This window comes from Trachypithecus francoisi, unplaced genomic scaffold, assembly GCF_009764315.1.
Source record: "Trachypithecus francoisi isolate TF-2019V2 unplaced genomic scaffold, Tfra_2.0 Contig01440, whole genome shotgun sequence".
NCBI lineage: Eukaryota > Metazoa > Chordata > Mammalia > Primates > Cercopithecidae > Trachypithecus > Trachypithecus francoisi.
The window spans coordinates 25719295-25743938 of record NW_022681431.1 but is presented as its reverse complement, the minus strand read 5'-3'; the positions used below and the strand labels follow the sequence as shown (position 1 = coordinate 25743938).

General features: G+C 44.5%; 2 protein-coding genes across 6 annotated transcripts; one reads left to right on the top strand and one right to left on the bottom strand.

Annotated features, from left to right (window-relative positions):
- Positions 1 to 1437: 1437 nt before the first annotated feature.
- ERLIN2 (ER lipid raft associated 2) lies at positions 1438 to 23947 on the bottom strand. 5 transcript variants are annotated; one of them, XM_033230819.1, is made up of 12 exons: positions 23832 to 23947; positions 22481 to 22602; positions 20119 to 20200; positions 18748 to 18794; positions 16155 to 16216; positions 15875 to 16000; positions 10929 to 11002; positions 10708 to 10766; positions 10053 to 10144; positions 8816 to 8905; positions 7009 to 7088; positions 1438 to 6606 (listed from the first exon to the last, which is right to left on the bottom strand). In XM_033230819.1, exons 1-12 carry the CDS (start codon positions 23937 to 23939, stop codon positions 6406 to 6408), a joined length of 1143 nt encoding a protein of 380 aa, XP_033086710.1. In that variant the 5' UTR covers positions 23940 to 23947; the 3' UTR covers positions 1438 to 6405. The 5 variants fall into 5 exon arrangements, with proteins under 5 accessions (XP_033086710.1, XP_033086728.1, XP_033086718.1 ...); XM_033230837.1 differs by having other exon boundaries at positions 23081 to 23876; XM_033230827.1 differs by having other exon boundaries at positions 23503 to 23876.
- Positions 12512 to 14017, top strand: LOC117094736 (UPF0428 protein CXorf56-like). Its single transcript, XM_033230891.1, has one exon. It carries the CDS (start codon positions 12559 to 12561, stop codon positions 13225 to 13227), a length of 669 nt encoding a protein of 222 aa, XP_033086782.1. The 5' UTR covers positions 12512 to 12558; the 3' UTR covers positions 13228 to 14017.
- Positions 23948 to 24644: the final 697 nt, after the last annotated feature.

The window sequence follows — 24644 nt, the reverse complement described above, 5'->3', positions numbered from 1 at the left end:
CTTTCATCCTCCCCTACAACCTAATCCTTGAAAAATACAAGTCCAAAATCATTTCATCACCAGTAATTGTCTTTAAATTGCTCCAATAATTTGCAAGGATAAAGGGGAAAAGAGAAAGATTAAAAAGGCAAATGCCCAGAGAAACAGATGTTATCAACAATCTAAAATCCAGTATACTTATTCACCATCAATGCCATCAAACTTTTAAAACACCCTCATAGTCTAGAATAAAACCAAATTATGAGAAAAACATATATGGATTTAAAAATTATTTCCTTCTGAGCCTACTGTGATTCTTTTGGGGGGATAAAAAAGTAAAATAGAAAATTGCTGTTGCCTGGTTACTTAGCTCTAAAGAGAAATGGAGAAATAATGCCCATGTCCCATCCCAGTTTAAATGAATTCAGGTAGAGTAGCCCATGAGAGCAAGCCCTTGGCAAACATGCCATCACATCTGGCCTTTGAAATGTCTGTATAGATAGTAGAACCCTACACCTAGGGAAGACTTAGGGAGGTTTCATACAGAAAGAATGACATTTAAACCATCCCAAACAGCACAGAGTCTGCACGATTTCTGAAGACCATCAGAGAAGAATATTTATTTTCTATTTGCAGGTAACTACTCCTCCCCATGTGAAAGTTTAGCAAGCCTGATCTTGTTTTTTTTTTTTTTTGAGATGGAGTCTTCCTCTGTCGCCAGGCTGGAGTGCGGTGGCACGATCTTGGCTCACTGCAACCTCCGACTCCCTGGTTCAAGCTATTCTCCTACCTCAGCCTCCCAAGTAGCTGGGATTACAAGCACACACCACCACGCCCAGCTAATTTTTTTGTATTTTTAGTAGAGATGGGGTTTCACCATGTTGGCCAGGATAGTCTCAATCCCCTGACCTCGTGATCCGCCCACCTCGGCCTCCCAAAGAGCTGGGATTACAGGCGTGAGCCACCACACCCAGCCTTAGCAAGCCTGAGCTTAAGTAAATTCTTTAAAAATCCTCCTTTATTCAAGCAAATTTCCTCTTTTTAGCTACCATTATGTAACTTTTATTTTTATTTATTTATTATTTATTTATTTTTTTGAGACGGAGTCTTGCTCTGTCGCCCAGGCTGGAGTGCAGTGGCCGGATCTCAGCTCACTGCAAGCTCCGCCTCCCGGGTTTCCGCCATTCTCCTGCCTCAGCCTCCAGAGTAGCTGGGACTACAGGCGCCCGCCACCTCGCCCGGCTAGTTTTTTGTATTTTTAGTAGAGACGGGGTTTCACCGTGTTAGCCAGGATGGTCTCGATCTCCTGACCTCGTGATCCGCCCGTCTCGGCCTCCCAAAGTGCTGGGATTACAGGCTTGAGCCACCGCGCCCGGCCTCATTATGTAACTTTTATAATCGTGAAGTCATTAAATGTCCCTTCTGCCTTTTCTGGGATCAACCTATGAGCTGTATTTCTTTTTTTTTTTCTTTTTGGTTTTAATATTTTCTTTCTAGCTTCTTCAAATTTTTTTGCTTTTTAAAATTGGAGCCCAGAACTGGACAATTCCTCTCAACAGGGCCAAATCAGGTTCTTTTCTTTTTCTGAGACAGTTTTGCTCTTGTTGCCAGGCTGGAGTGCAGTGCTGTGATCTTTGCTCACTGCAACCTCCACCTCCCAGGTTCAAGTGAATTCTCCTGCCTCAGCCTCACAAGTAGCTGGGATTTCAGGCAAGCGCCACCATGCCCAGTTAATTTTGTATTTTTAGTAGAGATAGGGTTTTTCTATGTTGGTCAGGCTGGTCTGGAACTCCTGACCTCAGGTGATCCACCCGCCTCAGCCTCCCAAAGTGCTGGGATTACAGGTGTGAGCCACTGCACCCGGCTTCTTTTCTTTCTTTAAACCAGGTCATTTTCTACACAACATTTTTGTAGAAGTGTGTATCCTCAATACTGTGTTTGCTGCATTGCAATGTCATTCCCTTCTTCTATGTGCTATCCTATTTGTAATCTTATTCCATTTTTTTTTTCACATGTGTTTGGCTTTCTACTTAGTGGTTCCCGTTTAATAGCTGTGTGTTTTTTAGCCCATTTCTCCAGATTGAAAATAAGTTGTTTTTGAATATATACATGCAAGGTACAGTGTGAAAGCCCTTCGTATGCATTATTTCATATAAGCCACTCATTTTATTAATGAAGAAACTGAAGCTTAGAGAGGTCAAAAAACTTATTCAAGACCACACACCTAAGAAGTAGTGGAGCAGTGATTTGAACTTTGGCAGTCTAACTCCAGTAACGACACTCTTAATGTACCTATTCAATTGTTAAGATCATATTATTTGTGTAGCAGGCTCTCAAACCAATAGCTTGGGAGCCCCGTTAAAAAAACCCAAGAAAGCCTGAGCTAGGGTTGCCAGACTTAACAAGTAAAATTACAGAATACCCAATTAAATATCAATTTCACATAAACAACAAATCCTTTGGTATGAGTATGTCTCATGCAGTGTTTAGGACATATAGTACCTATACTAAAAATTGTACGTTGTTGAAATTCATATTTAACTACGTATCTTATGTTTTATCTGGCTACCCTAAGCTGGGCAGCTTTCCAGAGTAAAGACTGGGAGTTCGTCCACTGAACTGATAACAAAATGAGTTTTAGTTCACTTGAAAATATCTTTGTCCTTTGGAGCTGAATTGCAGTGGTGTGTGAACTGTTTAAAATGATAAATCTCTATAGCACCTACCAAGAATTATGCCATGTTCACAAATTCTGTATCGATAATGGGGATAGATTTTCATCGGAGTATATTTTTAGAGAGATCTTGTACTTAACTCACTAGTTGGGGATGTTTTATTTCTTTATATCACCTAATATTAGCTATTGCTAAATTTCACTTTAATCAAAAAGTAGATACAAAGACTCATTTTACTTAGCAAGACTGCAAATAAAACTAAGACATAAATTCACATGTGGCTGTTAGTATTGTCCAAAACAATTCCTCCAGCTATCAACCTAAGGCAATCAATCCAGCAGTATCATTTATAGAATGATTACTAAAACAAGAATCATTTCTCAGTTACAAATGGGGTCATTAAGCCCTTGGGGCTCTTTGAAAGTAGAAGTAGTTTGACTATTTAATCATTAGTCTACACAAAGGCAGAAATACAAACACAAAATGATTGGTTATTACCTCTTTTATAAGGAAACAAGGAAAAAAAAAAAAACAGTGGCTAGAAACAACAAAAAAGCAGTGGCTAGAACCCTACTGAATAGAGCTTAAAGAAGTACTGGTTACATTCACAGACACAGTAGCCACTAGCCAAGATATAGTTTATCTCCATCAAACTTAAATAGATAAAGTCGGTAAGTATGACCATCTTACTTTCACTATTTACTCTCTTTAAATAGTAAAGGTATCAGTTTTGAAAGATACATAGAACCACAGGAACAGTGAATGATCATTTATAAAACAGCTCCTTTTCCTGAATCAATATATTGCTAACATTCTTTCAGTAACCCTCCCTTTTTATATGATCACAGATCCCTCTACATCTATTTTATTTTACTTATATAAAAATTATTAATAAACTTTGGTTTCCTTGCAAACATTCGGTCCTTGTATTTTAAAAAGTGATTAAAAACAGTACTGAAGATGAATCACTTCTGCAAAGTTTAATGAGTGAGAAACATTCAACCAAGGTGATTTCTCCTTGGAAAATCCTACAAAAACTGAATTTTATAAACAGTTACTTATTTTGATAGATGTTCCATTTATAAATAGCAGCCATGACTTCACTGTCTACAAAATTGCAGGTTGTCACATTTTACATGTTTAGAATTCAAATGTTTTAAGATTAGATTTTCTAGTAAGAGTTGAAAACAAAGTTATACAGACAGGTGGGTTAGTTGTCCTATGTAAAGAAAACAGCTGATTTCCATGATTTTGCTATTTAGACAGATAAGAGACAACCATTGGAATGACACTAATGTGTAGGATAACGTATTTTTTGTTTAAAGAGGAAATAATAGAAACTTGGGGCGGGGCAGCTGCAGCAGGACTTGACTCTACTGAGGCTCTTCTGTGGTCATGGGACAAGCTATCGCAGGATGTTAGTACCGGAGAGGCCCTCAAGTTAAGACCTGAGCAAAGTATGCTATTCAGAGAAGCTGAGCTATCCCTGCTCCCGGTTCTATTGTGGTGAATTGGTGTTTTCTGAGGCCTAGGCAACAAGAGCTCAGGGTAGAAGGAGTAGTCATATTTGGGAAGTGGGGATGCTGGGCATGTCATGTTGCTCTAATAAGTGATTAATAGCACAGAAGTGGGAGGAAGATGGATGTATTTTAAATGGATACCCCCTATGCTGGTCTTGGAAATGACCACCTTTTTTTTTTTTTTTTTTGAGACGGAGTCTCACTCTGTTGCCCAAGCTAGAGTGCAGTGGCGTGATCTTGGCTCACTGCAACCTCTGCCTCCTGCATTCAAGCGATTCTCCTGCCTCAGCCTCCCAAGTAGCTGGGATTACAGGTGCCTGCCACCAAGCCCAGCTAATATTTCTATTTTTTGTAGAGATGGGGTTTTGCATGTTGGCCAGGGTGGTCTTGAACTCCTAACCTCAGGTGATCCGCCTGCCTTGGCCTCCCAAAGTGCTGGGATTACAGGCGTGAGCCACCATGCCCGGCCAAGGGAAATGACCACCTTCTGAAAGGACTCTGGAGCACATTAAAATCCATCACTCCCAGGCACATTTTGTTGCCTGCAAGAACTGTGCCCAGGACATGAAGTCCCAGAGGTCAGAATAGAGAAGGGCAACTTTGAAGTAAGGGGAGTTAACACTGTATCTTTCTAGGCAGGCTCAATGCTCCCAAAACTCCTGAGCAAGCTGGCCCAAGCTCTGGGACCATTCCTTAAACCAGAAGTCTGGGCATGGGCCCAAAAAGAAGGCAGGGACTGCTGCCAGAAAGGACCATTCATAGATTCACCTAGGGAAGAGGGGTACAGCAGGTGGTGTGTGGTGGGGGGGGCGGTCAGCTCATAACAGGGCTGAGTCCTAAGCCAGAGGTGGTCATGGAGGGCACCAATATGCTTGCAAGTTAACTCCAGATAGCTGCCCTCCACTTAATTCTAGACACAACCCATGGGCTATACAGGTTGGACACCCTCAGCCCCTCAATCTCAGGATATAAGAAAAACTTTTTGTTCACATTTGCTCTCCCCATCCTGAATCTCCCAGGGCGACTCAAAATGTTCTGACCTAGTAATGAAAAAGAAAACCCTTTGAATGGATTTTGGCACAGCTATTCCAACCCGGGGACTTGGGCATGAACTCTGACTTGCTCCACACAGCTGTCTCTGGAGACTGAATGTTCAGCCTGACTTGTGTTGCTGCCTGCAGCCCTGGATTTAAAAACACAGGCTACTTAGTGAACAGAGTCCTTTTATCACTAAGTCAGACCCACTCCCAGCACAAGCCACAGGCATTAAGACCAGGACATCTCGACCGATCGTTCCTCCTCCTGCACACATGGTGTCAGACCTCTTCACTGCAGAATCTCTACAACAATAGAAAGACACTTCATCTCCAGGTGCACACATAGCCTGTCAGGCAGGTCCTGCAGTGGCTGAGAGATAACAAGGATCCCACTCCAGCAGCTGTTAAGACACCTGAGTTGTTTGTCCCTGTCTTCTTGATACTGAGTGGAACTAATGAACGGAATTTTTGAGAAGAAAAAAAAAATCACAGGATAGGTGAAAAGATGCAGAAATAATTGAGTGGTGGTGATCAAGCTCTGACTCTAGAAATATAGTCAGAAACCACCACTCTGAGCCCTAGGGCAAGGAGCAAAGTGTATACAAAATCTTGCAAAACCTAGCACCAGTACTTCCTTATGAGGGCTCAAGAAAGCACGCCTCTAAAATAACTCACACACATGCGGACAAGAATGCCAGGAAGGTCGAACGTTTTCTGCAGCTGTTTCTTCACAGCTCTACTGGCAAACTCATGGCACATATTTGCTCAGTTGCTGAGCCTCACCCACAGACATCTCCCACCTTGGAGGCAGAGGTGAGAAGGCTGGATTGCATTTTCCCAAATAAGGGAAATCAAATCAGTTGGAGGTAACACTCTACATTTCTCCCCCTCCTCAATGATAGCATCCCTAATTAAGCCAGCCTCAAAGGATAAAATTAGTGTCTAGAGGTCAAAGGTCAAGCCCATGGTTTATAAATCTTATTGGAAGTCATATAAACTGCTTACCTGAAATAAAACCCCCCATCAGTCCCCACCCTCCCTTCCCTGGAAAGGGAGTATATTTAAGTTCATTTCTTCTTTTTCACCACAGTAATTGGAAGACAGAGAAGGTAGTGGGGGAGGCAGGAACATTCTGATTCATCTTAAAAAATAAAGATCTGCTTAAGTGTCATTTGCAGTTGTATCAAGTTTTTTTCAATTCTCCTTAGCGGCCGTCTCCAAGGGCTCATCTTCTAAGCCAAAGCTTAGCTTGTCAGCTAGCCCCTCAAACTGCCTGCTCACACTGCCCGCAGAGTCCATGAACATGTTAGGAATGTCTTTGCCAAAGTAAATCTTGCTGTTGGAAGCAATGGCCTTGTACTTCATCAGCTGAAGATATTCAGGGGTTAGCTTCAGCTGTTTAAAAAAAAAAAAGTATGCAAGACTTAGGTGGAACCATGTTAGAGAAGATGGGGGTGGTACCCCTTCAATTTTCCTATGACGAGGTTCTCTGTCAAATATTTATGCCCCTACCTACTTTTTGTGGTCTCATTGTTACATTTCTGTAAGAGACAGTCATCTCAGATCTTGGAGCAGAGTTGCAAAAGTTAAAAGTTTCCATGTTTAACACAAAATTAAACTAAACTTCTATCAAGCCATGTCCAAGGAGAAGAAAAGTACTTGCACCACACAGCACAGGTGTCCTTAGTTCTGGCCATGAAGGGCTTTGGGTGGTGGTAGGCACTCAACACTGGAAACTCTCCCACAATACAGACCCAGACCCAGACTCCTCTTTATCAGGCTGTGCGGGGTCTTTACCTTATTGGCTTCGGCTATTTTCATAGCAGTGTAGCACTCAGCATCCGCCTTTGCCTTCTCCCGGGCCAGAAATGCAGCATCTGAGGGGGAAGGAGTGCTGTGAACTTGGTGAAGTGCTAAAACTGAGTTCTTTGCAGGAAGTGCAGAGGCTATGGGAAGACTCTGTTCTGGTCCCTGGAACTTCACCCCGATTGCCTCTGTGACCTGGGGGAGACTGCTTTTTCCTCTGTTTTATATGCATTTTCCCCTATTGTACAAGTTGTTGTAAGGATCAACTAAGATGAAAAAGTGTTTTGAAAGCATCTCCCTTTGACAGGGGCAGCAAGTCTGTGGCTATGGCCCAAACATACATGTTGACAGCGCTATGGAAGAAAGCAGTATTAGCCAGAAGCGCTTCCTGTCTTACTTCTTTTGGAGATCCATGTCTGTGAAGCACAGCAGTGGGACCCTGCCTCAAGCTCTAGGCCAGAGCTCTCCACTCCTCCCTCTTATGCTACATAGCAAAAGCAGGAAAGCTCAAAGGTGGCTCTAAGTACGGCCAGAGGTGGATCCACCCTAAAACTGAATGCCATGAACATAACATAGTTCAGTTCCTCTCCAACTTCAATTCCCTTTTATTTCCATCAATCATTTCAAAAAGGTCCTAATTAACAGTGATTAAGCTGGCGCGATTCTGAGAGAGAATTACATGCCATGGTCCAGACCAACACGTGTTTGGATTAAGAACTATTTAATTCCACTGTGTAAGCCATACTCTTCCCTAATCAGCTCTGAGACTAGCTTTCTGTCAAGCTGATAGAAAATTTTTGATATTTACCTCCTTGCCTTGGGAATGGGCCAGCCTCATGTGAGTAATATATGTAGCAACATGTCTGGGAGAAAGGTCAGTCTGTGGGTGGGTTCTCACTGTGTGCCCTCAGTGTGACCCCTCGTGGAAGGAGCCTCAGTCCAGCCAGGGTTCTGGCTGCCATGGGGCCCCCTCAGCTGGCCTGAGCACTTGATGACATGTATTTGTGAGAAATAAAAAACGTGTTGCTTTGCTAAGAGCTCCCTAATGAGGAGCCACTGATCTGTGAAATCCTAACTGGCTCCTCTATGGGCCCCTGCAAAGCCTGACAGGCCCAATAATGAGTATAATTAGACATAACACTTTGTAGCCTGAAGCTGGGCCTTGAGGTCCCAGTTTTGCCTTGGAATTTGCTTGAAATAAGCCACCCCAAGAAGAGGTGGGCAGTGGGAAGGAGGTGCAGGCTTAGGAGCAGGAACAGAAGGTGAATGATATTCAGAAAAGCCAGCAAAGAAAACCTTTCTCGCCAGCTCCTGTCTGACAGGTGCTGAAAATCTATCTTCTTCAAACCTGGCTTAATATCTGCATAGACCTGCAGAACAGACTTGGAGCCCAAAACCACGGTGCCGACCAACTTTGGAGCAGAAGAAGCTAAGGCAGTGGGGAGAGCCAACTGCTGAGAGTACACTCCCACCGCTCCAAGGCCCCCGCTAGCCTGGGAACTCCAAGACAGCAGGTCTACGGGACTTCCTTTTTCTCATGCCTAACAAAATGCTGGGCACATACTGGTATTCAAGCCACATTTGCTGAATGAACAAATGCTCTCTGAAGTAGAAAACAGATGCTAGCCTGGCCACAGTCGCCTCAAAATTCAAATCTCTGCATGGAGAAAAGCTGCTGTTGTGCGGAGATCATGACATCCTTGAGCACAGTTAAAGGGCAAAGGCAGTGGCTCCCCCACCCACTGGCCCCAGGGCGTGGTCTGAGGAGGACTCAGGCATGACAGCCACTTCTGCTTACCTTCAATTTCTGAAATCTTCTTCTCAGTCTCCTTCTCCATCACCTTCTGCCCGTAGGTGATCTCAGCCACCTGCGCCACTTTTTCTGCCTCTGCATAAATGATAGTGAGGAAAGACTTAGGGTTCTGGCATTTCAGAGTTTGACTAATATCACCTTTCACCCGAGCTGAGTGTCCTGGTGGGCCAGCGTGGCTGGAGAGCCCCCAGAGGGCAGCTGTGAGGGCACACATGGGCAGAGTGGGATGTGCCAGTGAGCACAGCCCCCTTCCATTGGCGTGAGACAGTAACCGAGGAGACCTGGGCCCAACGCAGGAAGCATGAGCCCTAACTTCACAAGGGAACTTCTCCAAAGGAATATTCTATAAGAATGGAGTACTCTAGCAGGGTTCTGCCTGGTCCTTCACTGTAGACAGGGCTCAGGTTGGTTGTTGATAATACAGCGCAGTGGCTAAGACCATAGCTTCTAGAGCCAGTGTCCTTGGTTTGAACCCCAGTTGCACCCCTTACTTGCCATACGCCCTTGGGCACAGTATTTTACCCCTCTGTGCTTCGGTTTGATAAAACGAGGTTAAGGATAATACAGTACCTACCTCACACAGTGGTTGTGAGGGTTGACTTAACCCACATATTAAGTGGTTAGAAAAGTATGTGGCTCACAGTAAGTGCTTAATTAAGTGTTAGCCATTATTATGAAGAATTAACAGCCTGGGCGCAGTGGCTCACGTCTGTAATCCCAGCACTTTGGGAGGCCGAGGTGGGCAGATCATGAGGTCAGGTGTTCGAGGCCAGCTTGGCCAACATGGTGAAACCCCATCTCTACTAAAAATACAAAAATTAGCCAGGCGTGCTGGCATGCGCCTATAATTCCAGCTACTCAGGAGGCTGAGGCAGGAGAATCACTTGAACCTGGGAGGTGGAGGCTGCAGTGAGCTGAGATCATGCCATTGCACTCTAGCCTGGGTGACAGAGCAAGACTCCATCTCAAAAAGAAAAAAAAAAAAAAAAAAAAAATAGGCGGGGCTTCTTTCATTTAAGAGATAAGTGGGAACTCAAAACTCATTACCCTTGGCCATGATCTGACAATTTCAACTTTGTTTCTGGGAGTCCACCTGCCACTCCTGCACTGTGGAAGTGGTTTGGAGGACCATGGGGTCTCACCAGGCCTCAGCCTCCTTGCATCTTCCCACCACCCCCAGCCCTTCTGCCTGGAAAGGGGGATCACAGAACCACATTCAGACCAATGAGCGCCTTCTTCCGCTCTGTCTCTGCTTCCTTTTCCACCACCTTCTGTTTCTGGGCTGCAATAAGAAGCTTTGTCTTCTCGCTTTCCCTGAAGAGGAACAAAAGCTGTGAGGCAGCTATGGAAAACTCAGGAGCTTCATTGTCCCCAGGAGAAGTCGAATTCTTCTGCTGAAGAGAGGCAAACTCCCATTTCCTACTCCCATTTCCTGGGCCTGGAAGGCTGTTCCATGGCCCAGGTAAAAGCTGATCTGTAAAAGCTGATAGTAACATAGCTCTTCTCCTCCCAAGTAACTCATTTGTGGGAAATAAAACATAATTTAGTAAAATACACCTGCCTGTCCGCTTACTGGTCTCTTGCTCCTGTCTACCCCTTGGGCATGAGTCACTGAACACAAACAAGGCCCCTTGGCCCTTTTCAAAACATCGCTGCTCTACAGGGCTTATCCTGCCGTTCTCAATCACAGGCAGGGAGCCCCAGTGGTGGCCCTGACGTGCCTGCTCAGTCTTACAGTGCAGTGGGCTGTGGCAAATCCTCCAGCAAGGGGATAACTGAGAAGCCTGGCAGCTTCAGTTACCTCTGGGATGGGATGAGGTGGGAGGTGGGAGGTGGGAGTCAGTGGTGGTCACAGCCCAGGTGGAGGGTATACTCACATCAACTCGTAGTTTCTGCGGATTGCCTCTGGTATGTTGGGCTTTGTTACCCGCACAGCCTGGAGAGAGATTAAAACAGCAGCTGATGGGAAAGTGAGGGTAGTGAGGGGACACACGCAGTTCCCACTGGGCCTTGATCTTCCTGCACAAAAAGGACATTCCTTGGGAGAAGGGATGCAGTGTCAGAGAGAGAGGGGCTGCTCCCATGCAGCAATGCTTACTTGAATGACCAGCCCAGGGGCCATGGAGGTCAGGTCCTGTTGCAAAGCCAGTTTGAGATTTTCATCAATCTGATCTGGAATAAAGACAAGACAGAGAAAAAGGAGTTGTTACACTTTCTAGATGAGGGAGGGCAGGATGAGGGTAAAGTGCAAGCTCAATCACCAGCTCAAGAATGTACCCTCCCAAGGGAGTGTGCTTATCAAAGCTCACAAATCTAAAGATCCCCTGCCCAACTTCTGAAGCAGCCTACGCAGGCAGCCCTCTACATGGCGAACGCAAGGGCATTCTATTTCTGTGCTTCAAGATAAAACTCAACCTTTGTTCTGAAAATACTAAACATGCCCTACAGTGGGTGAGAGCTTAAAAAGAAAAAAAAAAGAACAAAGAATTCTAGCACATTTCTTGCGTGAGGCAGCAGCCTTTCCCTAGACAACAGCTGGCAAAAGAGAAGGAAGGTTCAGTTTCCATGAAGAAGGAAGGTGGAATGGTTATTTAGGTTTTGTGGAAAGAGCTGAGCACATTAAATCTAGTAATTTTAGAAGTTTCTAAAAGAAAAACAGACTTTGACATCAAGGAGAGCCCCAAGGAAGACTGTTTCTATTAGGAACTCCATCAAACAACAGGAAGGGAAAATTAAAATGTACAGTTCTGGAAACGAGCCCCAGGCTTTTGATGTGCTGTTTGCGTTGGTCCTGATTTCTTTGTCTGGAATCCACATGAGTTGTTTCACAGACAAATGTAGGAACAGCTGTAACTGACTCTCCCCCTGCCTCCTTTCCAGCTGCAATCTCAGAAAAGCAGCACCAAAGCTGCCTTCTTTGGCCTGGGCTTCTCAGGTTTTAGAATCCCCTTCCTTGCCTTCTGCCCATGAGATCCTCGATAAGATCCCGGAGGGGCTTAGAGAAAAAGACCAAGTGAAATCAGGCTGGGACTTGTACACCGCATCTCTCCTTCGCTGTCAGCTGCCATCTGCTTTAAGTGGTCCTTCTGTGCTCACCTGCACTCAATAGCCTCTGAAGAAGAGAAAGTCTCCGTCCTTTTACTGATGCCAAAATGGAGGCCCATGTAAGCTGGCTAGTAGCAAAAATAACACGCTTGTTTAATTGGCGGGCCTTGATTCTAACAATCAGGATTTTAAGACAGTACTATCAGTAAACAAGGGACGGTAACGTTTCTACATATAGGATGTGCTCTCACAAGCCTGAGCACTGAAGGAGAAATGTCATCAAGTCGGCACCTCCCACCTGCTAGGGGGTCAACCAATTTAACAACTAGAACTAAATATTACATTTCACATTTTAAGTAATTTTAAGTAGAATACCAATCAAACTTTAAATGGCCCGTGTCCTCCATAAGCTAATAACGTCATTCATCAGACCAAATTGTATCTCAGTCAAGGTGGAAGCCTGTGGCCCTGGGCTAGTAGCTAACCGTGAAAATGTTAAAGAAATACTTTTCAAGGTGTTTTAGTAATAATACTGATGTTCATATGTTATGGAAATGTTGATAAATGCCATTTAAGTTATATTATTAAGGTAGCCGCAGGGAAAAGGCGAACGGCGCGCTCGTGACGTCATTTCGGCGCGACCCGCTTCTTGGCGTAGTGTTTTCAGGTTGCTCTTGGAAACCATGCCGAAAGTAGTGTCTCGGTCAGTAGTCTGCTCTGACACTCGGGACCGGGAGGAATATGACGATGGTGAGAAGCCCCTCCATGTGTACTACTGTTTGTGCGGCCAGATGGTCCTAGTGCTGGACTGTCAGTTAGAGAAACTGCCTATGAGGCCCCGGGACCGGTCCCGTGTGATTGATGCTGCCAAACATGCCCATAAGTTTTGTAACATAGAAGATGACGAGACTATGTATCTGCGGAGACCTGGAGGCACTGAACGACAGTACAGAAAGAAATGTGCAAAGTGTGGACTGCCGCTCTTCTACCAATTCCAGCCGAAGAATGCTCCCGTTACCTTCATTGTGGATGGAACAGTAGTCAAGTTTGGCCAGGGCTTTGGGAAAACGAACATATATACTCAGAAACAAGAGCCTCCTAAGAAGGTGATGATGACCAAACGGACCAAAGACATGGGCAAGTTCAGTTCTGTCACTGTGTCTACCATTGATGAAGAGGAAGAGGAGATTGAGGCTAGGGAAGTTGCTGACTCGTATGCACAGAATGCCAAAGTGATTGAAAAACAGCTGGAGCGCAAAGGCATGAGCAAGAGACGACTGCAAGAGCTGGCTGAACGGGAAGCCAAGAAAGCGAAAATGAAGGGGACCTTGATTGACAACCAGTTCAAATAACCAGGCTTTTTTCTGAGCCCTAGACTGGAGGCAAGCATTTAGATCAGGAGACAAAGTAATTTCTTGATTACATAGACTGGTTCCTATTTATGTATTAGCAGAAGGCTTTATGTTGTTTCCCACTGATTCTCCCACATGCAGTGAGGTCTTTTAACTGAGTGCATTTGACCTGCTTTCTAGGAGATGAATTTTCTCTATATTTTTCTTTTTTTTCTATTTTCTCTATTTAGGTTTTCTGTACTATTTTTTTGGCCATTTGATGCAAACTTATTCAGCTGTGTAGAAACTTTATGAATAGATCAGTGCTTGAGTGTCTCCAGTCTCTAAAGTGGCTGGTTTTATTCTTTCATCAAAGTTAATAATATGTTTCAAGATTTTTGGACAAAATATTATGGTGTGTCATAGAGAAAAGCAGCATGAATTATATTTAGGTATAGCAAGTCAGATCCTTTGAAGTGACTCTATCTCTGTTCTTAGAAGGGTTCTTGGAATTGGCTGTGGTTTGAATCTTTCTATCAGAGGAGACCCATTAAAAGCCAGAATCTGCTTTCTTTACTTCACACACTGAAGCTATAGGTGAGCCATCCCATGTCAGACTTTATACTCAAAGAAGGAAAAGCCAGATTGCAGTGAGGGGGTAGGACAGCTGAGATCCGAATGAAAATGGGGTCTCAATAGGTAACCCAAAGGAGCTACCCTCTAGTCGGACAGCTAGTACTGCTTCCTTGCATGGACACATGGGAGGGAGATGTTATAGATTAATAAATAAATGATAGTGAGGTAAACAAAATGATCTGTTGGGTATCTTTTACTTTACATTTGCTATTTGCAGAGGAGTGTTGTATATATAGATATTATTTTATGTCAGACTGCTTCAGTGATACCTGTATCCACCTGTTTGTATCCATGTTTTTATCCAACTGTATTAAAAGGTGTTGGGATAGGGAAAAAAGTTGTATTACTAAGAACACACAAAGAGGTTCTTCAGGTAAACTTCTGAGTAAGTATTAGATAATACTTTAATAACATGGGCAAAGAGGATGCGGCAGAGTAAGAAGTGATGAAAATTATGCAGCTTCATGTTTAAAGTCTGGGCCAGGAGAGTCCTGAGAGAAGGAAAGTATAGAAGAACCTTCTGAGTTGAAGGGCCAGGACTAGAAACATGAGCTCTTCCTTTATGGATATGACAGATTCTAAGCCAAGTAGTGCCTGCTAGCAAGACTGAGATGTAAAAATAAAAAAAAGTTTCAAAGCAAATATATTTCCCCAGCTTCTCCATACAAGCAGCTGTACTTCACTAAGCTACCAAGTTTAGCTGTAAGAAAGTAAGTTTTCTAATGAAAAACAACTTTGTATTTTAATTTTCTCTTCAGGGACATTGGGGATCCTTTGTCTTTTGTTTCAGTGCTTTGAAATGTTTATGTAATGGCACAAGCCCTAAGACAATGGCTAGAGAGAATTAATATTTTATACAATTCTATTAGTTTGAGGTTAAAAAAAAATCAATGGCAAATTTACCAACTTTTTCTTAAAAGCACACTGAATCCCAAACTGATAAAAGACTACAAACCCTATAAAATGAATTTAGATTTTCTACTGCAGAAACATTAAAAGTAATTTGGATGATTTCCTAAATCTTAAATGGTACGAAAGGTGGTTTGCTTAATTATGATTGCTGGCGATGTGGATGATTCCTCCTGTCTGCTATGAAAAATGTTCTCGCTCAGGGTCCCTTTTATGAAGATTCCTGGGAAAAATCATTTTCCAGTCCTAGTGTCAAGAACAGTTATACTATTGGTTAAAAATTCATTTACTTTTGGCATTGGCTATTAGAGAATTTCTGGCAGTGAGTTTAAACAGAATACTTGACTGCAAACAAGTTTTAACAGTTACCCAACTGTGTCCTTCCTTTGCTGCTAAGTCAGGTTGCCTTCACTTTGAAAAAGGTAAAAAGGACAAAACATTTCTACTTAGGCACGTGGAGTCTTTTTGTTTAAAGTGTTTTTCTATTTGTCGCTACAGGTACAGAGTAAAAAAATAATAACCACAAAGGTTCTGGGAACTGGAAGGAACTATGGTTCTCATTTCACTTCTAGAATTATGAATCATGTCTTTTTCATCATCCATTCCTGGGGGCCCTCCATTCAGTGTGGCATGGTGAGAGGAATGCTGAAGAGCCAGGAGAGGAAGGCTCCTGTTTCAGCTCCACTACTAACTGGTACCTGGCTCTGCGACTTTCTCGCTTTGGGTCATGGTACCCTCATCTTAAAATGAGGATGCTGGGCTGGAAAATCTCTGCAGTTCTTCTAGAATGGATCTTCTCTTCATTACTGAATGACAGTTTAGGGACAGTGGAAACACATTTCCACTCCAGCGTCTGATTGAGGCCAGAAGTGAATACTCTACTCCACTATGATCCCTGTGCCCAAAGCTCCAGCCCTCTAAGGATCTTGTTGCGTTGCCATCAGCACTCTCCAGGAACTCCTTTGTGACCAGCTCCTGAGCACGAGATTCTTTAACATCTTTAACATTTCCTGTCCCTAAGTGCCCATCACACCCTGCAGGCAGCCAGGCATTAGGCAGTGGAGACACATGGGGTTCCAGGAACCCTGCTTAAGCATGGCACGCTCAAGAGAGACTTTCTTACCAAACAGCTCAATGTAGACCTCTTGAAGTGTGTGCACACTGCAGAACTGGTTCAGTTCGTGGTGGATCTTGTTGAAGATGAGGGCCTTGTCATAGTCGGCAGTATAGTTCTTCACTATATCATACACTGAGAGGGAAGGAGAGGGCTTGGCATAAGAAAAGGCAAGACTCAAAATGCCCTCAGACACAGCAGCTCTCCTTTTCCGAGGTGCTACAACAGACACGGGAGTGGCATGCTGGGGAAAGTGAGCTGGTGGTGGGAATAAACTGTTAAGACGTACCTGCGTTCGGGACCAGGAAGTTCACCACTTCAATTCTGTCAAAGTAGATCATCACACCACCACTATTGGAGGGAGAATGGACAAGAAGTCACTGGGAAGCTCTGGGATATGGTGCAGTCCCCCAGGGTGATGGCGTAAGATGTGGGCTTGGCAGAAAAGGAGTAGAAGAGTTCACGGGAGGTTGTAAGGCAGCTTGGATCTCCAAACAGGAGGTTCTGCAGGGCTCATGGCAACAACATACTCTCCTGAGAAATCACACTGCCTAGGAACATCTCTACAAAGACACGAGTGAGACTTTTGGGGAACAGTATGAAAGGGAAACTCATATCTTTGGAATCAGCAATGCCTTTTGATTAATCAGTTGCACAGAAAAGACTAAGGAGGGTCAAGGTGAAGTTTTTAGAACTTACAAGGTTACTATGGAATGTTATGGTCAATGTTTCTTAAACTGTCTTCACTATTACTTTAGTGTCACACTCCCTTTGCCCTCAAATATTTATTATAAAAAGATTTCAAACATAGAGAAGCTGAAAGAATAGTACAACTAACATCCATATCCAGACACCTGAATTCAGCACTGATAACATTTTACCTTATTTATTGACCTTTTTTTTTTTTTTTCTGAACATTTCAAAGTAAGCTGCAGTTAGGATACTTTATTCCTTTACTTTGGTGAGCACGGTCTAAAATGATCATTCTCCTACACACTCATTATATCATTCCCAAGCCTAAGAAAATTAGGTGTAATATCACCTAATACCCAGTCCCTATTCAGATTTCCCTAACAGTTTGTGTTATGGACTGACCTGTGTATGCCTCGCCCCTGGATTCATATGTTGAAGACCTAACCCCCAATGTGACTGTATTTGGAGATTAGACCTTTAAGAAGGTAATTAAGGTTAAACAGGTTATAAGGGTGGGCTTGATCCAGCAGGTCTGGTATCCACCAGAGACCTTTTTCTCTCTTCTTGCACACACAGAGGAAAGGCCTTGTGAGGACATGACAAAAAGGTGGTCACCTGCAAGCCAGGAAGAGAGGTCTCACCAAAACTACCCCTGCTATTACCCTGATCTTGGACTTTGGGCCTTCAGAATGGTGAGACAATATCTATTATTTTAGTCCCTTGGTGTGTGGTCCTCTGTCATGGCAGCCTGAGTAGACTCACACAGTTCCCGTTGTATCTTTTATAGCTGTTAATTTTGAACCAGGTTTTAATCAACACTCACCCTTGCTTCTGTTTATGTCTCTTGTAAGTCTCCGTTCAATCCAGCATCCCTCTAAATATGACCACTTTGTGAAGAGATCAGGCCTGCGATCTTGTGGGATGTTCCAATTCCGGATTTGTCAGAGTGTTTCTCTGTGGTATTCTTTGTTACTCTATCCCAGTTTAAACTCTCTTTGCTTTCCAGTGGGACCGCTGTCGTAGTGTTCTCTTCGGATCTCTTTGCCCTGAAGGTCTCCCCTAACTTTATGACATTCTCCTTAGTTATGCAAAAGTTATCTTCTTGTATCAGGTCATTTATCTGCTAAAAACCTTTGTGCATCCTCACTTCTTTTTTTTGTTTTTACATTAAAATTTTATTTTTTTTTCCTACGTTTAAGTTCACAGGTACATGTGCAGGATGTGCAGGTTTGTTACATAGGTAAATGTGTGCCATGGTGTTTTGCTGCTCAGATCATCCCATTACCTAAGTATTAAGCTCAGCATCCATTAGCTGTTCTTCCTGATGTTCTCCCTCTCTCCACCTCCTATCCACTGACAGGCCCCAGTGTGTGTTGTTGCCCTCCATGTGTCTATGTGTTCTCATCATTCAGCTCCCACTTGTAAGTGAGAACATGTGGTGTTTGGTTTTCTGTTCCTGTGTTAGTTTGCTGAGGATAATGGCTTCCAGCTCCATCCATGTCCCTGCAAAGGACATGATCTTGTTCCCTTTTATGGCTGCATAGTATTCCATAGTGTATATGTATCACATTTTCTTTATCCTGTCTATCGTTGATGGGCATTTGGGTTGATTCCATGTCTTTGTTATTGTGAATAGTGATCCTCACTTCTTTTTTTTTTTTTTTTTAAAAAACAGAGTCTTGCTCTATCGCCAGGCTGGAGTGCAACTGCATGATCTTGGCTCACTGCAATCTCTGCCTCCCAGGTTCAAGTGATTCCCCTGCCTCAGCCTCCCTAGTAGCTGGGACTACATGCGTGTACCACCACACCTGGCTAAATGTTTGTATTTTAGTGGAGACGGGGTTTCACCATGTTGGCTAGGATGGTCTCGATCTCCTGACCTTGTGATCCGCCTGCCTCGGCTCCCAAAGTGCTGGGATTACAGGTATGAGCCACTGCGCCTGGCCAATCCTCACTTATAATAGAATAAGTGCAAACTCCTTATTACATACGGCATTCTAGCCCCTCCTGAACCTTCTGTGATTTCTTCTACTGCACTCCACCACCTGGTCAAATCAATATAGGGAGCTACGAGACAGGGAATTAACCAAGAAAGGGTGCCTCCCTTTTCACTGTCTCTTCCTGCAGCCAGCCAGATAGCCTTTTCTCTGACTTATTTGGGCTTAAAAGCTTCATTCTGGGTACCTTACCTAGTCCCACAAGGTACATTCTTCACCTCATCTGTCTGGAGTGTGGTCTGGAAACAGAGGAAACATAAAGTGCTAGAGATGGGCAGTGACAAAGTAACTTACGTTTCAGAATCCTAAATGCCTTTGTCCGGGAATAACCATTTGGGTTGAGCATTGCCTTCATTAAACATGATTACCCCACCTAATCCTCCTTCCTCACAGGGTTGCTACGCCAAGCAAAGGCCCCTGCCCCAGCTGTAAGTAAACCACCACACGAACAAGCTGAGTAATAATGGTTTAGTGAAGACGACACTGGATTGGGCGCCTTAAGACTTATGCTTGCTTCTACCTCTTCTATTTATGGTAGGCACGGTCTATCCTCAGGGGGATATGTTCCAAGACCCCCAGTGGATGCTTGAAACTGGGGAGAGTACCAAACCCTATAGTACATATCTATGATAAAGTTTAATTTATAAATTAGATACAGTAAGTGATCAACAATAATAAAATAGAACAATTATAACAATATACCGTCATAAAAGTTATTTGAAGGTGGTCTCTTTCTCAAAATATCTTATTGTACTCTAGTCACCTGTTTTCAGACCATGGTTTATGGTGGGTAACTGAGCCTGTGGAAAGTGAAATAGTGGATAAGGGGGAGGGCTACTGTACTAGTTTTGAAACAGCAGATTACTTACTTAACCTGTCTCAGACCCTAACAGCTGCCCAGCCCATTCTCAGGATTACTACAAGACTCAAATGAGACAATGTACCTGAATGCACTTTGAACGCCATAAAGCCTGGTAAACAGCACATGAAACTTACAGGGAAAATGCCTAGCAGGTATCCCAAGACATTCTCCTGCATCAGTGTAAAGTGTAAAATCTTGTTATTCTTCTTGGCTGGACATACTTCAGAGATGGCGAATCTAACTTAGCCAGGCTTTAGATCTGCCACAACTAACCTCATTCCTATTTTAGATGTCACCTCCCCTCACTTAGTTCAACTCCTCCCCACTCACTGCAAAAATTATGTTCGTATTTCTGAATTCAAATAAGAATCAGCAAAATTACTATGTTTTCTTTCCATCTAACATGGTAGTTTGTGATTTAAAACATACACACATACACCCCGACTTTTCCTTCCATATACTCAAAACAGGTTCTTCTCTGGCTTTATCTTGAAGGAATACTCCCCAGCCTCATTATATATATATATATAAAACATATATTAAAAATATATTTATATATAAAACATATATATATAAATTATCCTTATATCGTTCTCTAGAATGGCATTTTACTCATCCAATGGCTAAATAATTTCAAATCATGCACTAGTTAACATCCCAAATTTGCAGTCATCCAGTCACACCACAGAGGACAAGCATACCTGCACAGACTTATATGATGTGATGAAAGGCAGCATGAGATGGAAACCAGGGCCGCTGGTCGAAGTCAGCAGGGCACCGCCTCTGCAGAGGAGGGGGAGAGAGAGGCAGCTTCAGTTTGGCAAGAAGGCTCTATTAGATCAGTATCATGAGCGTCAACTTTCCCTTCAGCCCTATAAACACATAATAGAGAGTGACATGTGCTGGAGCCATGGCCACAGATCCCTTTCTTCCTCTCAGCTAGATCCTAATATTCTAGGAAGCCTGATGGTAAAACATAAAACCACTGTTCATGCTTTTGCAATGAGAAAAATAGGCACACAGGCTAAATGGAATAAAGACAGCAGAATCCGCTAGTGCAGTCCCAGCGCTTTGGGGGGCTGAGGTGAGAGGATTGCACAAGCTCAGGAGTTTGAGACCAACCTGTCTCAAACAGTGAGACCCTGTCTCTACAAAAAAAGAAAAGGAAAAAATTAGCTGAGTGTGGTGGTTACATGCCTATAGTCCCAGCTACTTGGGAAGCTGAGTTGTAAGAACTGCTTGAGCCTGGGAGGTTGAGGCTGTAGTGAGCCATAATTGTGCCACTGCACTCCAGCTTAGGCAACAAAGTGAGACTCTGTCTTAAAAAAAAAAAAAAAAAAAAGACAGCGGAATCCATGGGTATACTTAGATAACAGGAAGTCTGGCCAGGCACGGCGGCTCACGCCTGTAATCTTTGGGAGGCTGAGGTGGGTGGATTAGGAGGTCAGGAGTTCAAGGCCAGGCTGGCCAACATGGTGAAACCCCGTCTCTACTAAAAATACAAAAATTAGCCAGGCATGGTGGCAGGTGCCTGTAATCCCAGCTACTTGGGAGGCTGAGGCAGAGAATTGCTTGAACCCAGGAGGCGGAGGTTGCAGTGAGCCGATATCTTGCCACTGCACTCTAGCCTGGGCAACAGAGCAAGACTGAGTCTCAGAAAAAAAAAAAAAGAAGATGAAGTCTGTTTTACTTTGTCATATCTGTTGGGCTGTGGCAATCCATTAGGGCAGTTAAGTCCAGTAATATGGTTATCAACTACCTGCACTAATGCTAGAGTCCACTGACATGATCAACCAAAAGAATAATTTGAAGTACTTTATAAGTAATTGAAATATATGTCTTGGCAATAGAGTTACCTTTCTAATCAAGTTATATGTAAATGATAAAGTTAAAAGCCTTTTTGGGGAACATGTAAGCAGATCATGGGGAGAAAGAATTAAAGGAGAGAGGAATTCCAGAGTTTTAGAACTTGCTGTTAGTAATCCAGAAATAAGCATCACAACAGCACATATAAGAAGAGTTCACAAAGACATAAAGCAAAAAACTTGGTCATAGAGATTACTAAAAAGAAAGCAACCCGACTTATAAGTGCTTCTTTGCTTTATATTATGCAAAGAATTAAAAAAAGCCAATAAAACAAACAGTGATATAATGGGCTCCTAAATTTATTGTAGGAACCACTATCCTAAGGCTTGCTTTGACTGACATAAGTCAACCTGCAGGCTCTTTCATTTTTCGTGAAATGTTAATATTATTTTAATTTAGTTTTAGAGACAGGGCTTTGCTCTGTCACCCAGGCTGGAGTGCAGTGGTGTGATCATAGCTCACTGCAGCCTCAACTCCTGGGCTCAAGTGATCTTCCCACCTCAGCCTCTCCAATAACTGGGATTACAGGCACATGCCACCATGCTCGGCTAATTTTTTACTTTTTGTAGAGATGGGCTCACTATGTTGCTCAGGCTGGTCTCAATCTCCTGGGCTCATGTGATCCTCTCACCTTAGCCTCCTGAGTAACTAGGACTACGTGTGTGTGACACGTAGTCGGCTAATTAATTTTTTTTATTTTTATTTTTTAGAGATAGGGTCTCGCTATGTTACCCAGGCTGGCTGAAATGTTAATTTCAAAAGAGTATCCTAAATTAGCAGAGTAGGCTACCTTCTCAAGTTGCCATCAAGAACTGGGACTCAGCTAGCTTTTGTAAAGGTAACCTAGCAGTGTAGAGCTAAGACTGCCAGAGGGATGTAGGAGAAAACAGTATTTTAGGGATGATCTGTGAGGAGCACCAGTTTCCTTTAGATTTTGCCTCTAAATCTATATAAACATTTATTAATCACCACCCATGGCATCATCTTGGACTACTAAGTGAAGTTCTAAATTTACATATATGTGTGTGTGTGTATTCTCTTTCCCATGGTTACTGACATAAAAAGCTCAATCTGAAAAGGCTCCCCTATTCAAGGAAATATAAACAGAGATGTTCAGCAGTATCTGCTAGGAAAGCAGTGACCAGGAAAGGGAGCTATTTAAGAGAAGTTGCCGACTTCTCTCTGTCTCTGCCTTACCTGTAATATACCCCAATATGTCCCTCTTCTATCTTGTGCACAGCTGAGAAGAGCGATGCACACAAGAAACTGGAAGCCACAGCCACAACTGCTCCCAACTGAGCCATCAGTGAGCCTTTATCCTACGGAAAAGACACAGGAAAATGTGTGTGGCCCAACGTGCAGGAGAAAAGGCCGCAACAGCGAGAGGACCTCACCAAGCTGAGCTCCCTGCGAGTGATTCATATTCAGCCTGGTGTCGTGTGAACACAAGGCTAGATCTACAACTCGCTTCCTCCTCGTTCTCAGTCAACGTTCCCCTTTCCTCAACTGTGAAATCAGGGCCCCCACCGCACTGAGGAAGCACTGGCTCCGGATACAGCCGTTGCTCAAGGGAGAACCCGTGCCAGCTGGGTAGGGATCAGAACACAGCCTTGTCTTCCTGTGAACACGAATGTGCTGTCACTGAATTTTCATACTAGTAGTAGGGAAGAGAGGCAGCTGCAGTACTTTGGCCCAAATTACAGAGGATGCCAAATGACAGGCAGTTGTGGCTATGTAATTCTGGTCAGAGCCTCCCACTCCTAATTGCCTGCAGTTTCAAGGGAAACCATTATTTACTCCTTTCAGATGCTGGAGTGGCAGAGCCAGCAGGCGAGCCGAGTTTCAAGGTAGGATTCGCTGGCCTCGCATCCACCTTCTCAGTTATTCCTTTGGCCCTAAACAGGACAGGGCTCTGAACAAGCCTGAAGCCACCACTCCCCTCGACATACTTGGGCACTTTGCACCTGACAGATCCCCAAGCCCGTGGTCAGAGAGAAAGGCAATGTCCCAAACTGCGAGCTTCTGGGCTCCTGGGTCCAACCGCGTTCAGGCACCAGGAAGCGGAGGAGTTGAATCCTGAACACTGAATGATCTGGAACTATGGTGACTGACTGCAAAGTTTAGCTGTGCGTGCGTGAGCCCGTGAACGCAGGGCGTGGATTCTGCCTCCCAGGTCTAACTTAACCCGGGCGCGGACATCTGCGAGGCGCTTATTTTACCGTGGCGGCCTCCGGCTACCGATCTGCAGTTGCGTCCTTTCCTGCCAGTGCCCTTCCCTCCCCGAAGTCACCCGCGCCCCTTCCCCGCCCCGTTCCAAGAGAGGGTCAAGCGCCCTGGGCTGGGGCTGCGGCTCCAATAGCCTCCGCTCCGTCCCCCTGCGGCTCTCAAGGAGGGGACGCGACAGAAAAGGGTTTCTGTGTCTCTCCAGGAGCGGGCCGGCGGAGGGAGAGAAGCTGCTGGGACTGAGGCTCCCGAGGGTTACAAGTCAGCCCCGACCCGGAGCTGCAGCTAGGCCCAGCGCGCGCACGAAGGGGCGGGGGCCGCGTACCAGGCTGTCCCTGCAGGCGCTCCGTACTCGTCCGAGCCCACGAGCAAGAAAACCGTCACACCCCTCAGCACGCGACTTCCTTCTGGGCCGTCGCTTCGATGACGCCATCAGTTCACGCGAGAAGACCACACCCCCGCCCCGCGCTCTCTCTGCGCCCCGCCCCTCGCGCTTCCAGCGGTCAGTGGCCGCAGCTGGCCGCCAGGGATCGCCCGCGACTTGGTCCTTGCGGTCCTGGACCTCTGTCTCGGGTATCCGGCCTGGGGCTGGGGATGAGGGCGGTGTAGGTGGGAGCGCCCCGAGAGCGAGCGGCAGGACGCGCGTGACCCGGAGTACTGAGACCCAGGGTGTCCTTTTCCAAGGCGTTGGCTTTGGGGATTGCTCCTGATTTCCCTCTGCATTAGGCCGAACCTGGTTCGTTTTGTTTTTTTTTAGAGACAGGGTCTCGTTCTTTTGCCCAGGCTGGAGTGCAGTGGCACGATCATAGCTCACTACAGCCTCGAACTCCTGGGCTCAAGCGATCCTCCCATCTCAGCCTCTTGAGTAGCTGGGACAACTGGTGCGTGCCAGGACACTTGATAATTTTATTTTTAGTAAAGACAGGGTCTCGGTATGTCTGGTCTCAAACTCTAGCTTCAAGCAGTCCTCCTGCCTCGGCCTCCCAAACTGCTGAGATTACAGGCGTGAGCCACCATGCGCTACCTTTTTTTTTTTTTCCGTCTTGATAAACTACTAGCGAGTTGTAACTGTTTGTTTTCCTATAGCACAGCTGAAATGAAACAATCTTTTCAGTGTACAGATTAGCATCATTACCTC